Raw genomic sequence first — 17,345 nt, forward strand, 5'->3', positions numbered from 1 at the left:
TTCAAACCACTTCGTAGATCATGAAAAAAAATAGAACCACTATATTTTTGTTCTATTTTTTAGATTTATTTTAAAAAGTTACAAATTTTATTATCTTGTAGAAGTATTTGTTAAATTGGTACATTTTTGTTGATTGAAAAATGTATAAAACAACAAAAATAAAGGTTAACTCCTGCTAGAAATGTTAACGCAATCAAGATTGGGTGAGATGTAGATGAAATAAGCCTTGAATTGAACATATGAGATTCGGTATATACCAAAACAAATCAATATAAGTGAGAGCATTGATGACAAAGATTATACATTGATTGTGCAAAGATTACTTTCACCAATTTGCGTAAAAGTTGGATTGTTCAACAATCAATTACGTACAACACTACTACTTGACGGCGGCTGACGCCCAAGAGTCGAGAAAGCCGTCATCTTCTATCGCACGAGTTACTGATCAAGATTTAAACAAGTACATTTAATATTAGTTTGAACTCGAACAATTGCATCCCACGTAAGTCTCTTGTAGAAGCGGTAGTCGTCATGCATCATATGTACAGATAGCAATTGTTGAGAAGAGTCGCTGTAATATTTTGATGATGATTATTTCCGTTTCCTTAACCAAAAAACACATTGATGGCTGACTCTAAACTCCGTCATCCAGATTCTCGGTTGATGAGCTTGTACACAGTCACAACAGTCCGAGACGGAGGCTAATTATGATCCTGATCCGCCAAGCATCACATCCTTAATATCCGAGATAATTTGTAGACCTGCAGTTTCATCGTAAATTATTATAAGTATTAACTTCGTTTTGATCCGAGGGGAGAAAAATAGTGGTAGGGCTAAAACTCATGGGCGCGACAGTGTACAAGAACATTCACCCACCGACCATCAGCCATCGGCTAATGCATTTAAGTAATTCGATAGTCACAAAAAGCTCTAACAACACTTATAAGTTATAACTCCGTTACTTTTCTACTAACATATAATAACACCGATTATAAAAAAAAAAAACTCCCGAACACCAAAATTTTTATAAAGGAAAGGCTTGGAAAGTTACAGACCTGGGCTGTTCTACTAGGCAACGGAAGATGTAGACAATCTTGGAGACCATCGATTCTGCATCAGCACAATAGATGAGGTGAACGAGGAGGAACATAAGCAGCAAACCAGAAGTTCAGGCAATGCAACATTGTAAAAGGCACAAAAAGTACCGACCTCTTCCTAACGCTTCTTTGGAGATATTGCTTGCTGCTGATAGTGTTTCTTCCGCCATATTTCTCTTCATCGGTGTTGATTATGATCTGTATAATTAGCCCATTTATGTGAAAAATGTTTTGTCTTCAATAATCTTTATTAACAAAAAAAAATTTTAGAGTTGACCTCACTCTAACCTAAAACAATGATTTTCAAAAAAAAAAAAAAACAAGAAAGAAAATGACACTAGTGAACAACTTCAAACATTACAAAGCTATCTACCTACATTTTTTGGTTAGGGTGATTTATTGAGCATTGACTCAAAATGAGACTACTATGAGGCAGTCCCACCTAGGTTCCTCTTCAACTCCATCAACTTGACACACTGGCATAACTTAAGCTAATTTTGGTGGCTTAAATAAAGTGGTACAGAAATAGAGTAAAAAACAAGGCCGCATCGCATCAGACACAATGTAAAGGTTTTCAAGACAAGCGAACCGATATTTCGCGCGATGTAAAGGTGTAAAAAAACCGCGCTTTGGGCCGTATCATGGAAAATCTTATGATTCGACCGATAATTAGCCGTGACAGATGTGTATGCTAAGGTTCATGAATGATAAGGTCGTAAAAGGAAAGGGCAAAAAGCCAGTGTACAAGACAATCAATTCAAGTACTCCCTCCTAATCACCCTAATAATCTCATTTGACTTTTGACACTGTTCATCAATCACTCTTAACTAAAATTTTATTCATAATCTATGAGTCATAACATAGTCAACTGGAATCTTATTTGTTTCATTTTAATGCAAAGATCATTAATATCAACTTTTTATAATTAGGCACAATTAGATATATTAATGATAGAATAATTGCATTGGCAAACGTACCCAGTTAAATGGGACTATTAGGGTGAATAGGAGGGAGTACATGATATAGCCAACTGACATGGCAGAAAGAAAACTCAGAACAGTAAGTAACGCGGAATTCCTTGTCTATAATTGCAGAGACAACTTTCTATAGATGTGAGAAATTTGGGAGACTACAAAGATAGGACTTACTTGATACTCCCCTGCTTCTTCAACTCCGACACTATACGTCTCATATGATTTAGTCGGATGAAAATTAAATACAAATAGAAGTGGGCCCCTCATGTATGAAACCACCTGTAAAAGCAAGAGAGATGCATATAATTACTTGTTCTATTCACAATAGAGTATGGACGACAAAAAAAAATAATACAAAAACTCTTTACTTCCTTGAAGAGGTTCCCATTGTACTAATTTTCCTTTGTTTCATGTAAAAAAGCATGATACTCGAGTATCTTATAGAAATATGAAAAAAAAAAAAAGAAAAACTATGTAAATCCCTTCGAGGACAAGGCAACGCAAAGATTGTAGCCTTAGCAGAAGAAACAAAAGCAAGTCGTGATGTGTTCATGCAAGCAATTCTCTTTTTTATACAATGAACTTTAATAGCTATTAAACAATCATATTAGTGCCTCTCCAACCGGAACAATAGACAGAGTGCAACCGAGATGGGACAGGATACTAAGATAAATTCCTAAAAAACCCGTCGGAATCACCATACATACCATGGTATCATCATTCACATGGTGAACATATGGTAAGCCTCTTGACAGGACCCTTTCTGTTTGATCCAATTTCATCATATCCTATGAACGAAAAGAAATTCTGAGTTTAAAAAACTCTCACCTCGACAAGATAAAAATGAAAGCAAATGGAAGAGAAAATTAGGGACAAAATTGAACCTTGTCAAAGGAAAGTAAATCATAATGAAGTCCTTGGTCTTTTAACAAATCCCAACTACGATTTGCTAGTTCCGATGAGAAGTTATTGCTTGCAGTCGGGAACTCAACTCTCTGTCGCAAGTTTAAAGGGCAGCTTACATAAGAAGATGCTACACGGATTCAAGAATTAAAAAGAATTAAAAATTCACCTTGGGATGACCAAATTCATTGCCCATGAAATTGAGATAAGCATGGCCACCAATAGTAAAGGTAATCAATCGGATAAGCTGAGGCAGGAAAATATCAAACTTCTTGAGATAAGCTTCTTAAACTTCGAAACATCACATAATAAAATTAAAACTTTTAGAGACATAAACGTGAATATTTGGACCGCATACGGGTATCTCAAAGACATACTTTGTGCAATGATAACCCTCTCAACAATAAGTCCGTTGATTCAGGTGATTGTCCGTCCCTTTCACCAAACAATATCTCTGCAAAAGACCGACCTCCAGATATCGACTGAACAAAAAAGCAGAAATGAGAGCTTATAAAATTATAAATAGAATAAAAACTTTGTAAATTTCTGAAAGGATCAAAAAGTATATTTCTGGTAAATAGAAAAAAGCAAATTACCTGATTGTGATTTTCAGCATACAAAAGCATCTTATCAGCGTGCAGTTTGTTTCCCGTTAATGTTCTCACAATCTACAATATATGAACATTTTTACAAGAAAAAATTAGTCCAAATTAACGACCATATATAAATATAAAACTTATAAAAAAGTAGATAATATCAAAATGAACAACCTTACTCATGCTCCATTTGTCGTCGGGAATATTTTCAAGAAAGTTCAACCACATTTCTGAAGCAGAAAGATTCACATAGTAATCAAATCCTAGACCACCTTGAGAAGTAGGTTCACACAACCCAGGATAATACGTCACCTGAACAATATAGCAATTAGAAACTCCTATCAATCCAAGTTCAACAGCCACAACTCAATACCTCCACCAACTTTATTTGTTGTTGCATGGCCTTACTAGTCTTTAGAGTCTATGTTACTCGAACTTTTCGTTTTGCTTCACTTACCCGTGTCCGATCCTTGATGCTAGGACACTGGTATGACACTTAGAAACTTCATTTATGCATAAAATTGAATATTTAGACGTATCCGACACTTGGACACGTACCAGTATCCGACATCAGTACCTGAGTCCAAGTGACATAGTCTAGAGCAATGTACTAACTAGAAAAAAACAGATGAAGTATTTTGAAAAATTTAATGTGTTCTTTAATCTCATAACCAGTTAACTAGCCTCAATTTAAAATTCTACAAGGTATATATGCATTCACATAATTAAGTAACAGTACACATGACTGAAATATGAGAATGAAAAGGTAGTACCAATATACAGTGACAATACAAAAATAATGGACTTACATCTTCCGCAATAGTTATAAGATGGGGGTGAAGGGCATGCAGGATGTCATTGGCCATAATGAGATACATTAGGGCATCCCTATCCACATACTGATTGCAGTATCTGTAATTATATTAGATTCCAAAAAAATAAGTTTGTATACTAAGCTATTGCCTCCCTTATGAGATGAATAAATCTGATAAAGATTGAAAACAGCAACAGCAAATTAGATTCAGAGAACAATTGCTAGAGGAAAATACATGCTATCGATATCACAAACCAATTGAGATTGGGAAGATGATATTGTATCTAATCTGTGAGAAGAAAATGCCTTATGGATATTTTTATCATTTCAAAAAGAGTCTAGAAACATGGGTTACAAATTAGTGGATTACTAAGCAATCAGTAACTTTTTTGAATAATATTCAGGAAAATTCATATCAAGAAACAAGATACAAATAAAGAATCAACATTGAAGTTCATGGTACATACTCTTCAAAATCACCGGTAAAAGTAGCAAATCCGTTGTGTGTATAAATCATTGAGGAGAGCGAATGAAACTGAAAGCCATCAATTTGGTATTCTTCGGCCCACCTGCTCAAATGTCGTACACAATCAAGTTAGTTGATCATCAAACTAATAAACAAGGTCAATATTGAGGCAAATATAATTTAGAGTCAAATAAATGATATTCATATCACTAACCAATTCAGATTGGAAAGCAGATACTGTAGCACATCAACATCACCATACTTGAACATTCTAGTCCCCCAATATTTGTGGTGTCCTCGTTTTCCTAATCTCAAAGAAAACCCAAAACCTAGTTTAAGCAAAAGTGCTCAAAAGAAATCTTTATTACAATATCAAAGAATAAGAGCGTCAATGTAAAGGAAAGAAGCATATCAGTCTAATGGGGTAGCCGGGTAGGATCAAGTGAAATCAATTAAAGTGGTGAACTATGTCACCTGCAACGCAATATGGTTTGGGACGTGATATAGGAACAGGAACGCAGGACATCACTTTAAGTGACTTCGGATCGATGGGGAACGATAGTTAAAATTTATTATAATTAGTTACAAGAAGATTTAGAAAAATAAATAAATAAATAAATAAATAAAAAGAGGATAAAAAGAAAATGAAAGAAAAAAACAGAAAAAAAAAGTACCCCAATACCACGGGAGAAGCAGCATGAAAATATGGGATAAAAGAAAAATAAAGAAGAAAGAAAAAAAGAAAAACATACTAAGAAATATGGGCCAAAGCCCAATACTTAAACCTATTCATAAAAAGAAATGGAACAACTCACATTTCTGACCTAGATTTTGTGGCAGCTGACTCCTACAAAAAAAGGGTATGCTTTTCTCTTCCTTTTTCCCTCTTCATTTTACATACTTCAAATATTCACCATTTTTTTCTTTTCACTCTTATTTTATCTTTTCTTTCAGTATTATTTTATTTTTTCTTTTCGTTTATTGGTCAATTACCAGATTTTCATGGAGAGATAAGGAATTCTGGGTTGACCGTTCCCGATTGGTCAATTACCAAACTAAGATACACATATTGTGGCAAAAGGTGTACATACTATTTTTAGGATGTACATATTTTTGTGAAGGAAAAAGTTTATACTATTTATAGAATTGTCATCCGAATATATACACCTTTTAAGCATGTATATACTCTTTTTAGAAAATTTCCAATTATTTACAAAATTGTCACCGAAATATGTATGCTATTTAAGCTTTTATGTACTCTTGTTTTTAGTTTTCACCACTTTAATTGGTTTTCACATTATCCAAAACCTCAGTCTAATAATGTCACTTTATTATGCATTTTTATTGTATTTTCCTGAAGACATCTCAAGGAAGCATGTGGTACAAAAGACACAGAAGATAGATGGAGCAAGTGAAAAGATAGGCATTAAGTGAAGCAAAAACCCACTGGAAAACAGACATTATAAAAAATGAGATTACCAGTATGAAAGTAGCAGTCATTTGTTCCATCAAAATGCAATAATCCAACCATCTCATCTGCTGCTGAGTATGAATGTACGATGTCCAAGAAGACTAGCAGTCCTAGACCTGTAATATATCAATTGTAAGCAAAATCATTTTTTTTTTCCTATCCTTTCTAAGGAAACAATTAAAAACTATCAGAACACCCTGAGCTTTTACTACATAGGACAAGGGAAACAACCATGAGCTTCATCAACCAGGCGCTTAAAGTCATCTGGAGTGCCGTATCGGCTGCTTACAGCATACATGTTTGTAACCTGTATCAGTAATTTGTTTGTCACTACTTAAACATTAAAATAAGTAAAGCAATGCTTAGCACATCTTTCATTACTTAGAATTCTCAAAATTTTTGTGCAGAAGTGAAAAAAATGCCAACAGAATTTTAAAAGCTCAAGACATTTTCTGTGAGGTGTCTTGCCACTGATCCATGGAGTAACCCAACATTCTCCTTAAGATTTTTTGAGTTTAGTTGGTGACTGGCCAAAAATATTGATCCGCGTTACCACAGCCCCATGATAAGGAAGCAAAAATGTACATACACAGCATTGAAGTACAAGCATGAGCATGATGTCAAGTAATTGAACAACTATGAACTCATTCTATAACCACGACATTAAATCAAGGCAATTAAAAGTAAGAAAAAACTGTGAACTCACTCTATAACCAGCTGTGAAGTAATCTTTGTGCTCAATAACCCCAAAAAGTTGGATAGCATTGTATCCAAGCTCCTTTATGTGAGGAAGGGTCTGGGATAATAAACAATAGAAAGTAAAGCGTGAGCGTGATGCCTTGCTAAAGAAATGAAAAGATATCCAAACTCAAACGCAGAGAATTAAAGGTGTCATTATTGTTGAAAACCTTCTCAGTAAACTCATTAAAGGAGGTTATCTTTGACTCTAACCCACTAATTCCGACATGACATTCATAAATGCGCAAAGCCTTTGGGGTCTTTGGGTGCTTGTTCTTCCACTTGTAAGCACTCTCAGGTGGTGGCTCCCAATGAACAGCACAAGGTTGGTTTCCTTCCTCATCTATATCATGCATCCGTCAAGAGAAACAGATTATCATTGAATGACAAGATCGTTGTTGCAACAAGCTCAAAGAAACACCAACAATGTCAGCAAAGCTATAGAAAACTAGAAGGTGATGAGACCATTAAGGGTGATGACAATAAAGTTATTCTTGAAATTACTTGATCAGCACCCTGAGTTCTAGATCTTGTCTATAGAATAGTCATATGCTTCCACAAAATCTTCTAATCCAGTATCATGAATAACATCATAGCATGAAACGAAATGTCAGGTTGATCATTTTTTAGCGTACATCCCAAGTCCTACATCGGAAAAATAAGAAAGTCTTGACAAGCATATAAGTGATCCAACTCCAAATCAGTATGAGGCCTTTGGAAAGGTGCCTTAAAACAAATCCGTGTGGGCTAGATCATTCACGGCTAGTGGGCCAACAATTATGACAAAGAAGGGGATAAATACATGCCACGATAACCACAAGTGTTAAGGACTTTTGTTTGTGTCATGGGTAAGCATGTGGATAAATGTTCATTTAGCCTATAGTTAAGCATAACATTGAAAGCAGCAATAATCAACTGAACAAGCAACACTAACAGACAAAACGCAACAAGTTCTGCCTAAAGTGAGTTTGAAGCAGCAAAACACACAGCTTCTCTAGCAGAAATCATAGAAAAATGACAACGTATACAAGAAATGGCTGAAAATAACAATAACTGGGACGGTTTTCTTTTCTTAGAAGGTAGCACAAGCAAACAAGACAAATTGGCTAAAATCATATTCCAACCACAGATTCTATGAGCTATTAGCTCGGGGCGCTGCTCATGCAACTATACTTAAAGGTCTAAAAGAAGGAAATTCATAATTGCAATAAAAACAAAGCAGGGAAGTTGAATTTACCTGGAAGAACATAAGTCGCCCATGCTGGAACTCTCTCCAAAGGCCCATCAGGAGTGTTGAAATAGACCCTGTACTTGCTTCCATGAGGAAGGCAAGGAGAATACTTTTTCATCCAAGCTTTTCTTCCTTTTCGTGTCTCAAACCAGTAAGCAAGAGGAGGCTTCTTCTTACGAAATTTCTCTCGGGATATAGGATCATCTACAACATTATAAATGTCATATTCCTTCCCACTATCAACCACATCATAACGAAAAAATTCAGGAGGCTTATCTTTATGTTGTTCTCTATAAGCTTTATATCTTGTTTCAGCATCTGGTATTTCTTCCAATTCCTCCATTGTTTGTGGACCATTAGGGCCAAATATTTTTTCATACAATTTAAACGCAACTTCATATCGAGATTTAAGGGTCCTTTCTTCCCCTGGTTCCCAGTACTCATCATTTGCTCTCTGAAAAACTTCTTCGGCAGAAACCCCACCATCACCTTTGTCAAAGTCATCAGCATAATTGTATTGCTGGAAATAGAGATCATCTTGCTCTTCTCCATCCCGCAACTTATCATCAAGAACTATAAACCAGTACCCATAATCATCATGCCCAAGGTGACCTTCTCTAGCAGAATTTTCAGTAGGAGACCAATCATTGAAGTCACCAACCAAGGCACAATATCGTGCGCCTGTAATCAAATTATGTGAGGATACAATACAAGCAACTTTTAGACACAAAAAGTGTACAAAATGAACATGCACATGATCCCAAAAAAATATTCAGCTATAAAAGTGACATATTAGAACAAACTCATTTGTTGAATACTTTTTGCTTCCTTCTAACAAACCATCCATTACTACATGACATTTCATCAATGAAAATACATGAGCAAGTAGCGCAAAAAAGTAGAATTAAAAGCTAATTAATCATTTATAACTTTTTGCGCTGTAATATATGACAACTAAATAAAGTTATGACACTTTTTATCTGCTTCTTTTGCAAAAAGCGATGTAATTGCTGAATTATTTTTTCCAATTACGCTATCAACATTTACATGACTACTAGTTTTACCAAAGAGAGTAAAAATAAAGCTTAGGCTTTTTAAATGTGCCCTGCAACACTTTCAGAAACAATTCACCTAGATAAGAACCTTAAAAATAACAATTCACTCAAAGTAGATAACCTGTTAAAAAAGTAACATAATTAAGATTATGCATTAGGGAAAACCTGGAGCCCATTCAATGAAATCTATACGATGTTGCGGGTGGCGATGCATACCCAACAATTCATGCCTAAATAAACACAAACAACAAAAATATCATATCAGTGCAAAAAGGAAATATCTGTGTTGATAGCTGTTATTGATTAGGAAATAACTATCAAGATACAAGATCGAAAATGTCTAAACAAATTAGCGGATTGATTCATGGGGTTCACTAGACATAATCATATCGTTTATTTAAGCATTTAAGCTTCTTATTTATGTGAAGTTACACATGTTTGCATCAAGGGTCAATCACAAACATCTCTGTCTTCACATGAGCGAGGTTGTACACATTTGACCCCCAAAAACTTGCCTCGGCAGAAGCCACTCGGCATGAATGTGATGGCATGTTGTTGTAACATTCATTAATTGCAAAGAAATTCACCATAATCACATTGTCACCCAAAATGTTTTTCTTTTTTACTTTTCTATGATTTTTAGGAGGAAAATAAGGATTGTTCTTTTCAACTTAAATTACTTTTGCTTCACTTCAGGACTTAAAATAATTTAATTACTAATAAGTATATAAATATTAGTTCAATTCAATCCAACATAAGTTTAGTTCAATCAAATTAATATATTCAAGTTAAAGAAACCAGGTCCTAAATCAGATAGAGAAAACTTACCCGGAAGCCAATTCTTTGAGATTCATAAACCTCTCAAAAATTTCATCTTTACGCTCTTTCAAAGCCTTATGCCTGAAAAAATTACATTTTTTTAAGAACCTATTACTCTAAAATAAACAAAAATCATGCTTGCAATTAAAAAACGTAAAAAAAATGCTAAAATATTGGAAATTAAAGACCTTTCACGCAAAAATTGAGAAAAAGCTTTGTGGGTAATACCAAGTCGAGTAAGAAAACCAACTGGGTCAACTCGTTTATCATTCGTTGATGAATTATCACTTTGTCTGGGTTCATTTTGCTGTTTCTGGGGTTGTTTTGAAGCTGAACACTTCAATTTATTTGGGGATTTAATTGTTTGAAATTGAGTTTTGATTTGAAAGTGAAAAGAAGGGTATTTATCGTTTAACACCAAGGATAAACAATGAGTTGGTAGTGTTAAATTGAAGATCATTTTTGTGATTCAAGTTGGGGTTTTGATGAATGTTTTCGGTTAAGGTTTTAGATAAGAAAGAGTGTTTGAGAGGGTCTTAGAGGGAATTAGAGAGAGGTTTATGAGTTGGCGGAGGTTTATGAGTTGGCAGAGGTTTTGAGTTAGCTCGGTGGGAATAATGACCAACTCTCGAGTTAACTCGCCATTACTAAAAAAATTTTGAGTGATATTTTACAAAAAAAACAATATTAGAACTTTTAGTTTCTTGCAAATTTTTAAATTTTAATATTGCTGTATTGATATCCCTTATAATTTAGGATAAATTGATATCCCTTATAATTTAGGGTAAATTGTTAATAAATCAATCTTTAATTGATTCGCTGAAAATATATCAATCTATTATTTATATTTTTAAATAAACTCACCTATCAGATATATTTGCTAAAAATAAACCGATCTATTGTTTATAACAATCTTCAAAGCTTCTTGGTAAGACAAGAATTGAAAATAAATATTAGTTGAGTTTATTTTCAACAATTATACCGAATAGATGGGTTTATTTAAGCTCCAAACCCCATTATAATCTCCTATGCTTCATAAAATGATCAAAAAATTATCACATTATTAATGTAAATTGTTTTTTTAACATGTATTATTCTCTTAACAAAATGTAAAGCTTGAACAAAAAAAATAAGAATACAAATAATAATAGTAATAATAACAATTATAGTATATTGAAATGATTTTCGATCACAGCGTTGTTGCTAACATTGTTTCTTCGAGTAATCCCTTGGGCCAAATATGGTAGATCCGATTCTTACATTAGTACTACCCATCTCTATCTGCAAAATTTCGAATACAAGTACGTTTAGACATCATTTACTTATAAACGCTGATCATAGCTTCTATGAGGATTGAAGGGATATACAGTATATAATGATGATAACGATAATGACGATTTATGTATATCACAAATCGCTATACATTCAATATAATCACTAGAAAAGAGTTTTTACCGCTTGCTCAAAGTCGCCAGACATTCCCATCGATAGTTCACACTGCTCCTCCGCAATTCCCAGTGATTTGCAAACAGCGCTTCGGCAGTTCAAAAGTGTCTGTCGCATCCAAGGAAAACAATGAAGAACATGAATAGAACAGCTAGTAAATGAGCTCTTTCAAACAAACATTAAAGGGAAAAGAAAACGCAAGAACATTGTCACATGATTCACTAATCTTCTTACGAATCGCACCTCAAAAAAAAGCGAATTATGGTCAGTTTTGGGCTATTTTAGGGTCATTTTGAGCGAATCGTAAATTCAAAAAGCAAATTAACTGGCGAATTATGTTACGCTAGGCAAGAACCAACTGATAACACACTAAACCAATATACAAGTTGGGATAAGTTTTGTTTCAAAATATCAAGATACAGCATTTCACCCTCATCAATATAGAAAGTGAATATATACGTTCGATGAATTTAAAACGACATTACACAACTAAACATGGATCACGAGTAAAAGTATTTACAGTGGGTGAGATATTATCACCTTAAAATTCTCGGGAGTAGAAGTGTAGTCCGGCATCCCTATTGTCATCAAGCCCGAAAACTCGAGATTTGGACATTCTGCTTTGACATGTTTCACTAGATCAACACAAGCTGGTGGATCGACTCCAGATTTTGCTGTAGCAATGTTAGAATAAATATGTCCTCCATGAGCAATCCCGCTGTATAAGTATATCATTTTATCAGGAGTAAATTCAAGTGCATGAGCTACACTTAAGTTACAAGTCAAAAGCAAGATCATATCTGAATGATATCTTGCTTGATGCTCATGCTAGCGAACAGTTCCCAAAGACACAAACTAAAGAGTTTCAGAATCTTTAAGATAGAAATAGTATCAGACAGTAAGCAGGGTCGGCCCTGAAATTTGTGAGGCCCGAGTGAAGCATAAATTATAGAGCCCGAATTACAAAATATACTAATATAGGCCCCTAACTATTAACTATTAAAGTGTCGTATTTCTAATATTTTTGGATGGGCCCGAGGCACAAGCCCCTCTTGCCCCCTTATAGGGCCTGCCCTGACAGTTAAATATCTTTAGTGGATTTGTATTACTCCATGAAAATCATAGTAAGAAATGGTAGTATTGAAGGAAATGTTTAAGATGGGAAGATTTGGAATAAGAGCAACAGAACCTTGTAACCAACTTGCTACTTTTCGATAAAATGATTTAGCGCCACCAAATTTATCTCAACTCCGAAGACTAGCTCTTTGCCAGTTCGCAATAAACTTTCCAAAGTGCACAAAGCAAGTTTTAGAGGAGCTAGAAATCCGTCCCATTGGAGACCCAAAGATTCTAGATGCACCAAATGTAAAATATCAGAGTCGAAAGCTTATATGCACTTTTCCTCTGATTCAATCCACGAAGTGTAAAATATTAAGGCTAATTGGGTCTTTCAAAGCTCCTATGTACTTATTTCTCTAATTCGTTTCACAACTTTCTTACACAACGAAGAAATTGTTGAACTCTCCAAAGACGCTTAAAAACAGGACATCAAAGAATAAAACTGCTTATGCTCAATGTAACCCCACAAAGCCAAGGTTCATAACTCATAAGTACTAGGTCTCTAAACCATTTCACAAAAAACTAGCTAATACACAAAGAAACTGTCTATAGCTTCAAAGCTTACCACAAAATAACCCCATAAAAAACTATCTTTATAATGTTATACACAGCTCATAAGCTTCACCCTCAAATGCAACCAATATACAGTACTTCCTCTGTCCCTATGAGATTGCACCATTTGACTCAAATATGTGAGAGCTTTTTGAGTCAAATAGTGTTATTTCAGAGGGACAGAGGGATTATATGACAGCACTGACTGTGCCTCTAAAATCTAGATGAGTAAACATTTAGTGAGAACGTATGACTACACCAAAAGACGGGGCAAGAAAGAGGAGCCAAATCAAATTAAAGTTGGCCTGGTTGTAAGCATCCATCATTAGCATAGTCATAGCCTCATATGTTCAAAATGAAGCTAACCTAGTTTATTTCTAACTATATTTTCCTTCTCTAATAACAGTAATCACATATATTTTTTCTTTTTGCTTGGTTCACAATATAACAACTGAACAAGAAGTGACTATACTACATAATAAGATACTTAGTACATTGTAATAGCAAACAAATGTAATATATAATCCCATTTACTTACAAGTTTCTCCGCTGGTATTCACTTGCACCAAGACCTTAAGAGGCTTTCTACCTATAGCCGACACTGCACGATCAAGATGCTTGGCTAGCTGTAAATCATCAAACTAATTAGTCAGTTCAAAAATTTCATCAGAAAAACATCAGCTCATATTAACAAATGGAGAGTCACCTTTTGGCTATCAACACCCTCAACCATAGCAAGATTTGGAACTGAGGCTGCTCAACAAAAGACCACTGATACTTCAACATACCATTAAAAAGTTTATAAAGAACATCGAGCAGGCGTGCACTACAAAACATGCATCTTCAGATGATCCGTAAGAAATGAGTTAAGATGAATTCAAAACATTCCTTAAATGTTCACATTCATGAAGGGAAGATTATGCCATAAGCCAAAGCTTTTATAACTATTCTCAAAGTGACAATGAGTTGTAACTAGAGGTGTTCATTCGGGTCAACTAGTTGATTTCGGATTAGATGTTTTGGGTCGGTTTGAAATTGGATTTTGTGTTCATACTGTTTTTTCATAAATGTAAATCATTTTTGAAGTCGGGTCAAATCGTATTCGGTTATAAGGTCGGGCAAATTTCGAGTCATTAGATCTATTTTGTACACCTCTAGTTGTAACTCAGAAAAGAAAACATATTAGAAGTTCCATTTATCATACAACATACCGTTCTTTCTATTATGAAATTATAACATGAAATAAAATTACTTGTTACAGTAAACTATTCCTTCAAGATTTTATTCCATTAATTTTTCAGAACCTAAATAAGTTAACGGGTAAAAGGGCAACATATGTATAAGAATTTTCGTTATAGCACGAAAAGTCCGACATACAAAATTGAACAAGGGAACTTACAAGCTACTAAGTCCTACTACTTATGAATTATGAGCATCATATGCCAACATTATACTAAGATGCTAATTAAATTATGTGCACTTCTGTTTACACAAGATATTATGAAGTATTATGTAGAACATTAAAAGATCCCACCGAATTGAATTGAGATATGAATTTAAGAAAACTGAGAATAGATGTCTTTTCATTGTACCTCCTAAATACCATTGATTTATTCTAAAGAATTCATATCAATTAGAATTGGTCATCATCATGTAGGAGGATACTGTTGAGCGTCAATAAAAAATACACAAATTCTTAAATGAAACAGCGTGAAACCATCACTATTGGGTTGCCCATGTACATTTTAGCGTGTTAAATTGATTATATACAATTTAAAAGTGATCAATTAGAGAAATAAGATGATATATGAGTCATCTTATAGTGAAAAAATCTCAATGAACTGAAAAAAAATAAGCTCTTAATTATTATAAGAGTGAGATTGCATATATCCACCCTTAAATCACACTTATGTAATAAAAATGGTATTTTCTTCTCCTTATACTAGTTAGTATAAGATATGATCAACTTTCAATATTCAAGAAATCAAACAGAATAAGCCTAGAAAATTGTTGGGTGTCCAGCCCATTTTGGGAGTAATAATATTCTTGGAAGCTTTAAGTTGTCAATTTTTTTTAGTCTTTGTACAGCAACAAAAGGGGGCAGCAGTTGCTAAAAATCAGCATACAAAAACAGTAGAAAAAGAGAGTAAAAGTGGGTTGTTCATTTAAAAATCAGACTGCACAGTTTCGATCAACACATCCGATGGAGGGGCAAACGTGATCCAATTTCGCTCGTTTTTGGGTATGTTGTAGGGGACACAAAAGGCTTCAATCTGAACGGTGGTGATCGGGTTTGGTGGTCCGGTGTGCCGGAAAACGTACCAGAACAGTAACTGTCCTGTTTTTGTGAAATTCTCTTCATTTTTCTTTGACTTAGGTGGACTCTCTTGACTAGAGTTGTTATTGGCTATTGTTTATTCGCTTATTGTTGGTTATTATTGGTGATTGAAGTGAGTTGGGGTTTAGTCTTGGTTTGATCGATTGTTTTGCCTAAATTGATCTTGGTGTGGGTGTTGTTAGAGTTGTTATCAACCCTTTGTGCCCAACAAAAATAACACATTAAATTGGAAAAACGACGAACTTACCCAGCAGAGATTTGACTTTATTAGTCTGCAAATGCCCAATAAAATGCCATTTTATATCTTCCGGAAGCTGCAAAAAACAAAAATCCAATTCAACCACATAAAAATCAAAAATTAATAAAACCCTATTTTTAAAAAATTGAAAGAAGAGACAAACTTGAGGAGCTTTGTCAAGAAATTCTTGAACATAATTTTCCCCGAAACAGCGGTGACCGGCATCATAGAGTTGACGGATAACAGAAACCGGCTTTGTTTTGGACACAGCAACCACGCTAATTCGATCCGAATCACGACCCACTTTCTCCGCCGCTTGACGAACACGAACCATTACTGATCTCCATGCCACCACTGCCATGCCTTCCATCGCCGGAGCAGCCATATCTTTTTTTCAGTGTTTGATTTGATTAGCTGAGTTACTAAATTTCACCGCCTTTTTATTTTATCGCTGCTCCTCTAAATGAAATTACAAATTTATCCTTATTTTTTAAAAAATTACAATTTTACTACTTCCTATAAATTTCTTATTTATAATAATAATATTATTATTATTATTTTTATTATTAATATCAATAACAACAATAATAATAATAATAATTAACTTTTTTATATTTTTCAAAAAGAATATAAATAAAATTAATAATAATAACAGTAATAATAATAATAATAATAACAACAATAATAAAATTAAAATAATAATTATTATTCAAAAAGAACAAAAAATAAAAATAAAAATGAATCGCCCAGAACCGAGCGATTGAATCGGGGTCCAATCGCCCGGTTCTGGGCGATTCTTTTTTTTTGGAAAATTTATAATAATAATAATAATAATAATCTAATATTAATAACAACAATAATAATACAATTAAAAATAAATTAAATATAATAATTAAAACAAAAATATAAATTTAATAATAATAATAACAATCACAATAATAATATATATCAACATAATCCAATCTTCAACAATCAGTAGTGAAAAATCAAAGCAAAAATAAAAAAAAAAAAAAGAAAAATGGAAGATCAAGAGAATTAAACGGTAATTTTAAAGCTTTTGATTGATTTTTTATTTTTATTTTATTATTATTATTATTATTATTATTATTATTATTAATAATTCATTTATATTATTATTATTATTATTATTATTATTATTATTATTATTATTATTATTATTATTATTATTATTATTACTATTATTTAAAAGAATATAAAAAAGTTAATAATATTATTATTGTTGTTATTAATATTATTATTATTATTATTATTATTATTATTATTATTATTATTATTATTATTATTATTATTATTATTATTATTATTATTATTATTATTATTATAAATTTTCCAAAAATAAATAAATAAATAAAAGCATTGATGTAAACATGAAATAAATTTAATGTAAAAAGCGTTGATGTAAATAAATAAACGCATTAAAGTAAATTAGTTTAAATACAGACTATGAAGGGTCATGCCCCTTAAAAA

At 33.3% G+C, this 17,345-nt stretch overlaps 2 protein-coding genes across 4 annotated transcripts; both read right to left on the bottom strand.

Moving 5' to 3' along the window:
- Window positions 1-284: 284 nt before the first annotated feature.
- LOC130818255 (1,4-alpha-glucan-branching enzyme 3, chloroplastic/amyloplastic) lies at window positions 285-10,797 on the bottom strand. Of its 3 annotated transcripts, none has more exons than XM_057684354.1 (21): window positions 10,353-10,797; window positions 10,174-10,245; window positions 9,511-9,575; window positions 8,297-8,971; window positions 7,230-7,402; window positions 7,028-7,117; window positions 6,553-6,628; window positions 6,330-6,437; window positions 5,065-5,155; window positions 4,852-4,953; window positions 4,380-4,482; window positions 3,745-3,882; window positions 3,571-3,642; window positions 3,352-3,456; window positions 3,144-3,221; window positions 2,956-3,066; window positions 2,779-2,859; window positions 2,246-2,350; window positions 1,210-1,295; window positions 1,056-1,110; window positions 285-761 (listed from the first exon to the last, which is right to left on the bottom strand). In XM_057684354.1, exons 1-21 carry the CDS (start codon window positions 10,622-10,624, stop codon window positions 729-731), a joined length of 2,691 nt encoding a protein of 896 aa, XP_057540337.1. In that variant the 5' UTR covers window positions 10,625-10,797; the 3' UTR covers window positions 285-728. The 3 variants fall into 3 exon arrangements, with proteins under 3 accessions (XP_057540337.1, XP_057540339.1, XP_057540338.1); XM_057684356.1 differs by having other exon boundaries at window positions 10,393-10,533; XM_057684355.1 differs by lacking the exon at window positions 2,779-2,859 and having other exon boundaries at window positions 10,353-10,765.
- A 367-nt stretch (window positions 10,798-11,164) lies between these two features.
- On the bottom strand, window positions 11,165-16,281 carry LOC130818315 (uncharacterized). The gene is made up of 7 exons (XM_057684442.1): window positions 16,021-16,281; window positions 15,867-15,933; window positions 13,988-14,034; window positions 13,820-13,907; window positions 12,151-12,284; window positions 11,620-11,718; window positions 11,165-11,445 (listed from the first exon to the last, which is right to left on the bottom strand). Exons 1-7 carry the CDS (start codon window positions 16,240-16,242, stop codon window positions 11,368-11,370), a joined length of 735 nt encoding a protein of 244 aa, XP_057540425.1. The 5' UTR covers window positions 16,243-16,281; the 3' UTR covers window positions 11,165-11,367.
- Window positions 16,282-17,345: the final 1,064 nt, after the last annotated feature.

Source organism: Amaranthus tricolor, chromosome 7, assembly GCF_026212465.1.
Source record: "Amaranthus tricolor cultivar Red isolate AtriRed21 chromosome 7, ASM2621246v1, whole genome shotgun sequence".
Classification (NCBI taxonomy): Eukaryota; Viridiplantae; Streptophyta; class Magnoliopsida; order Caryophyllales; family Amaranthaceae; genus Amaranthus; species Amaranthus tricolor.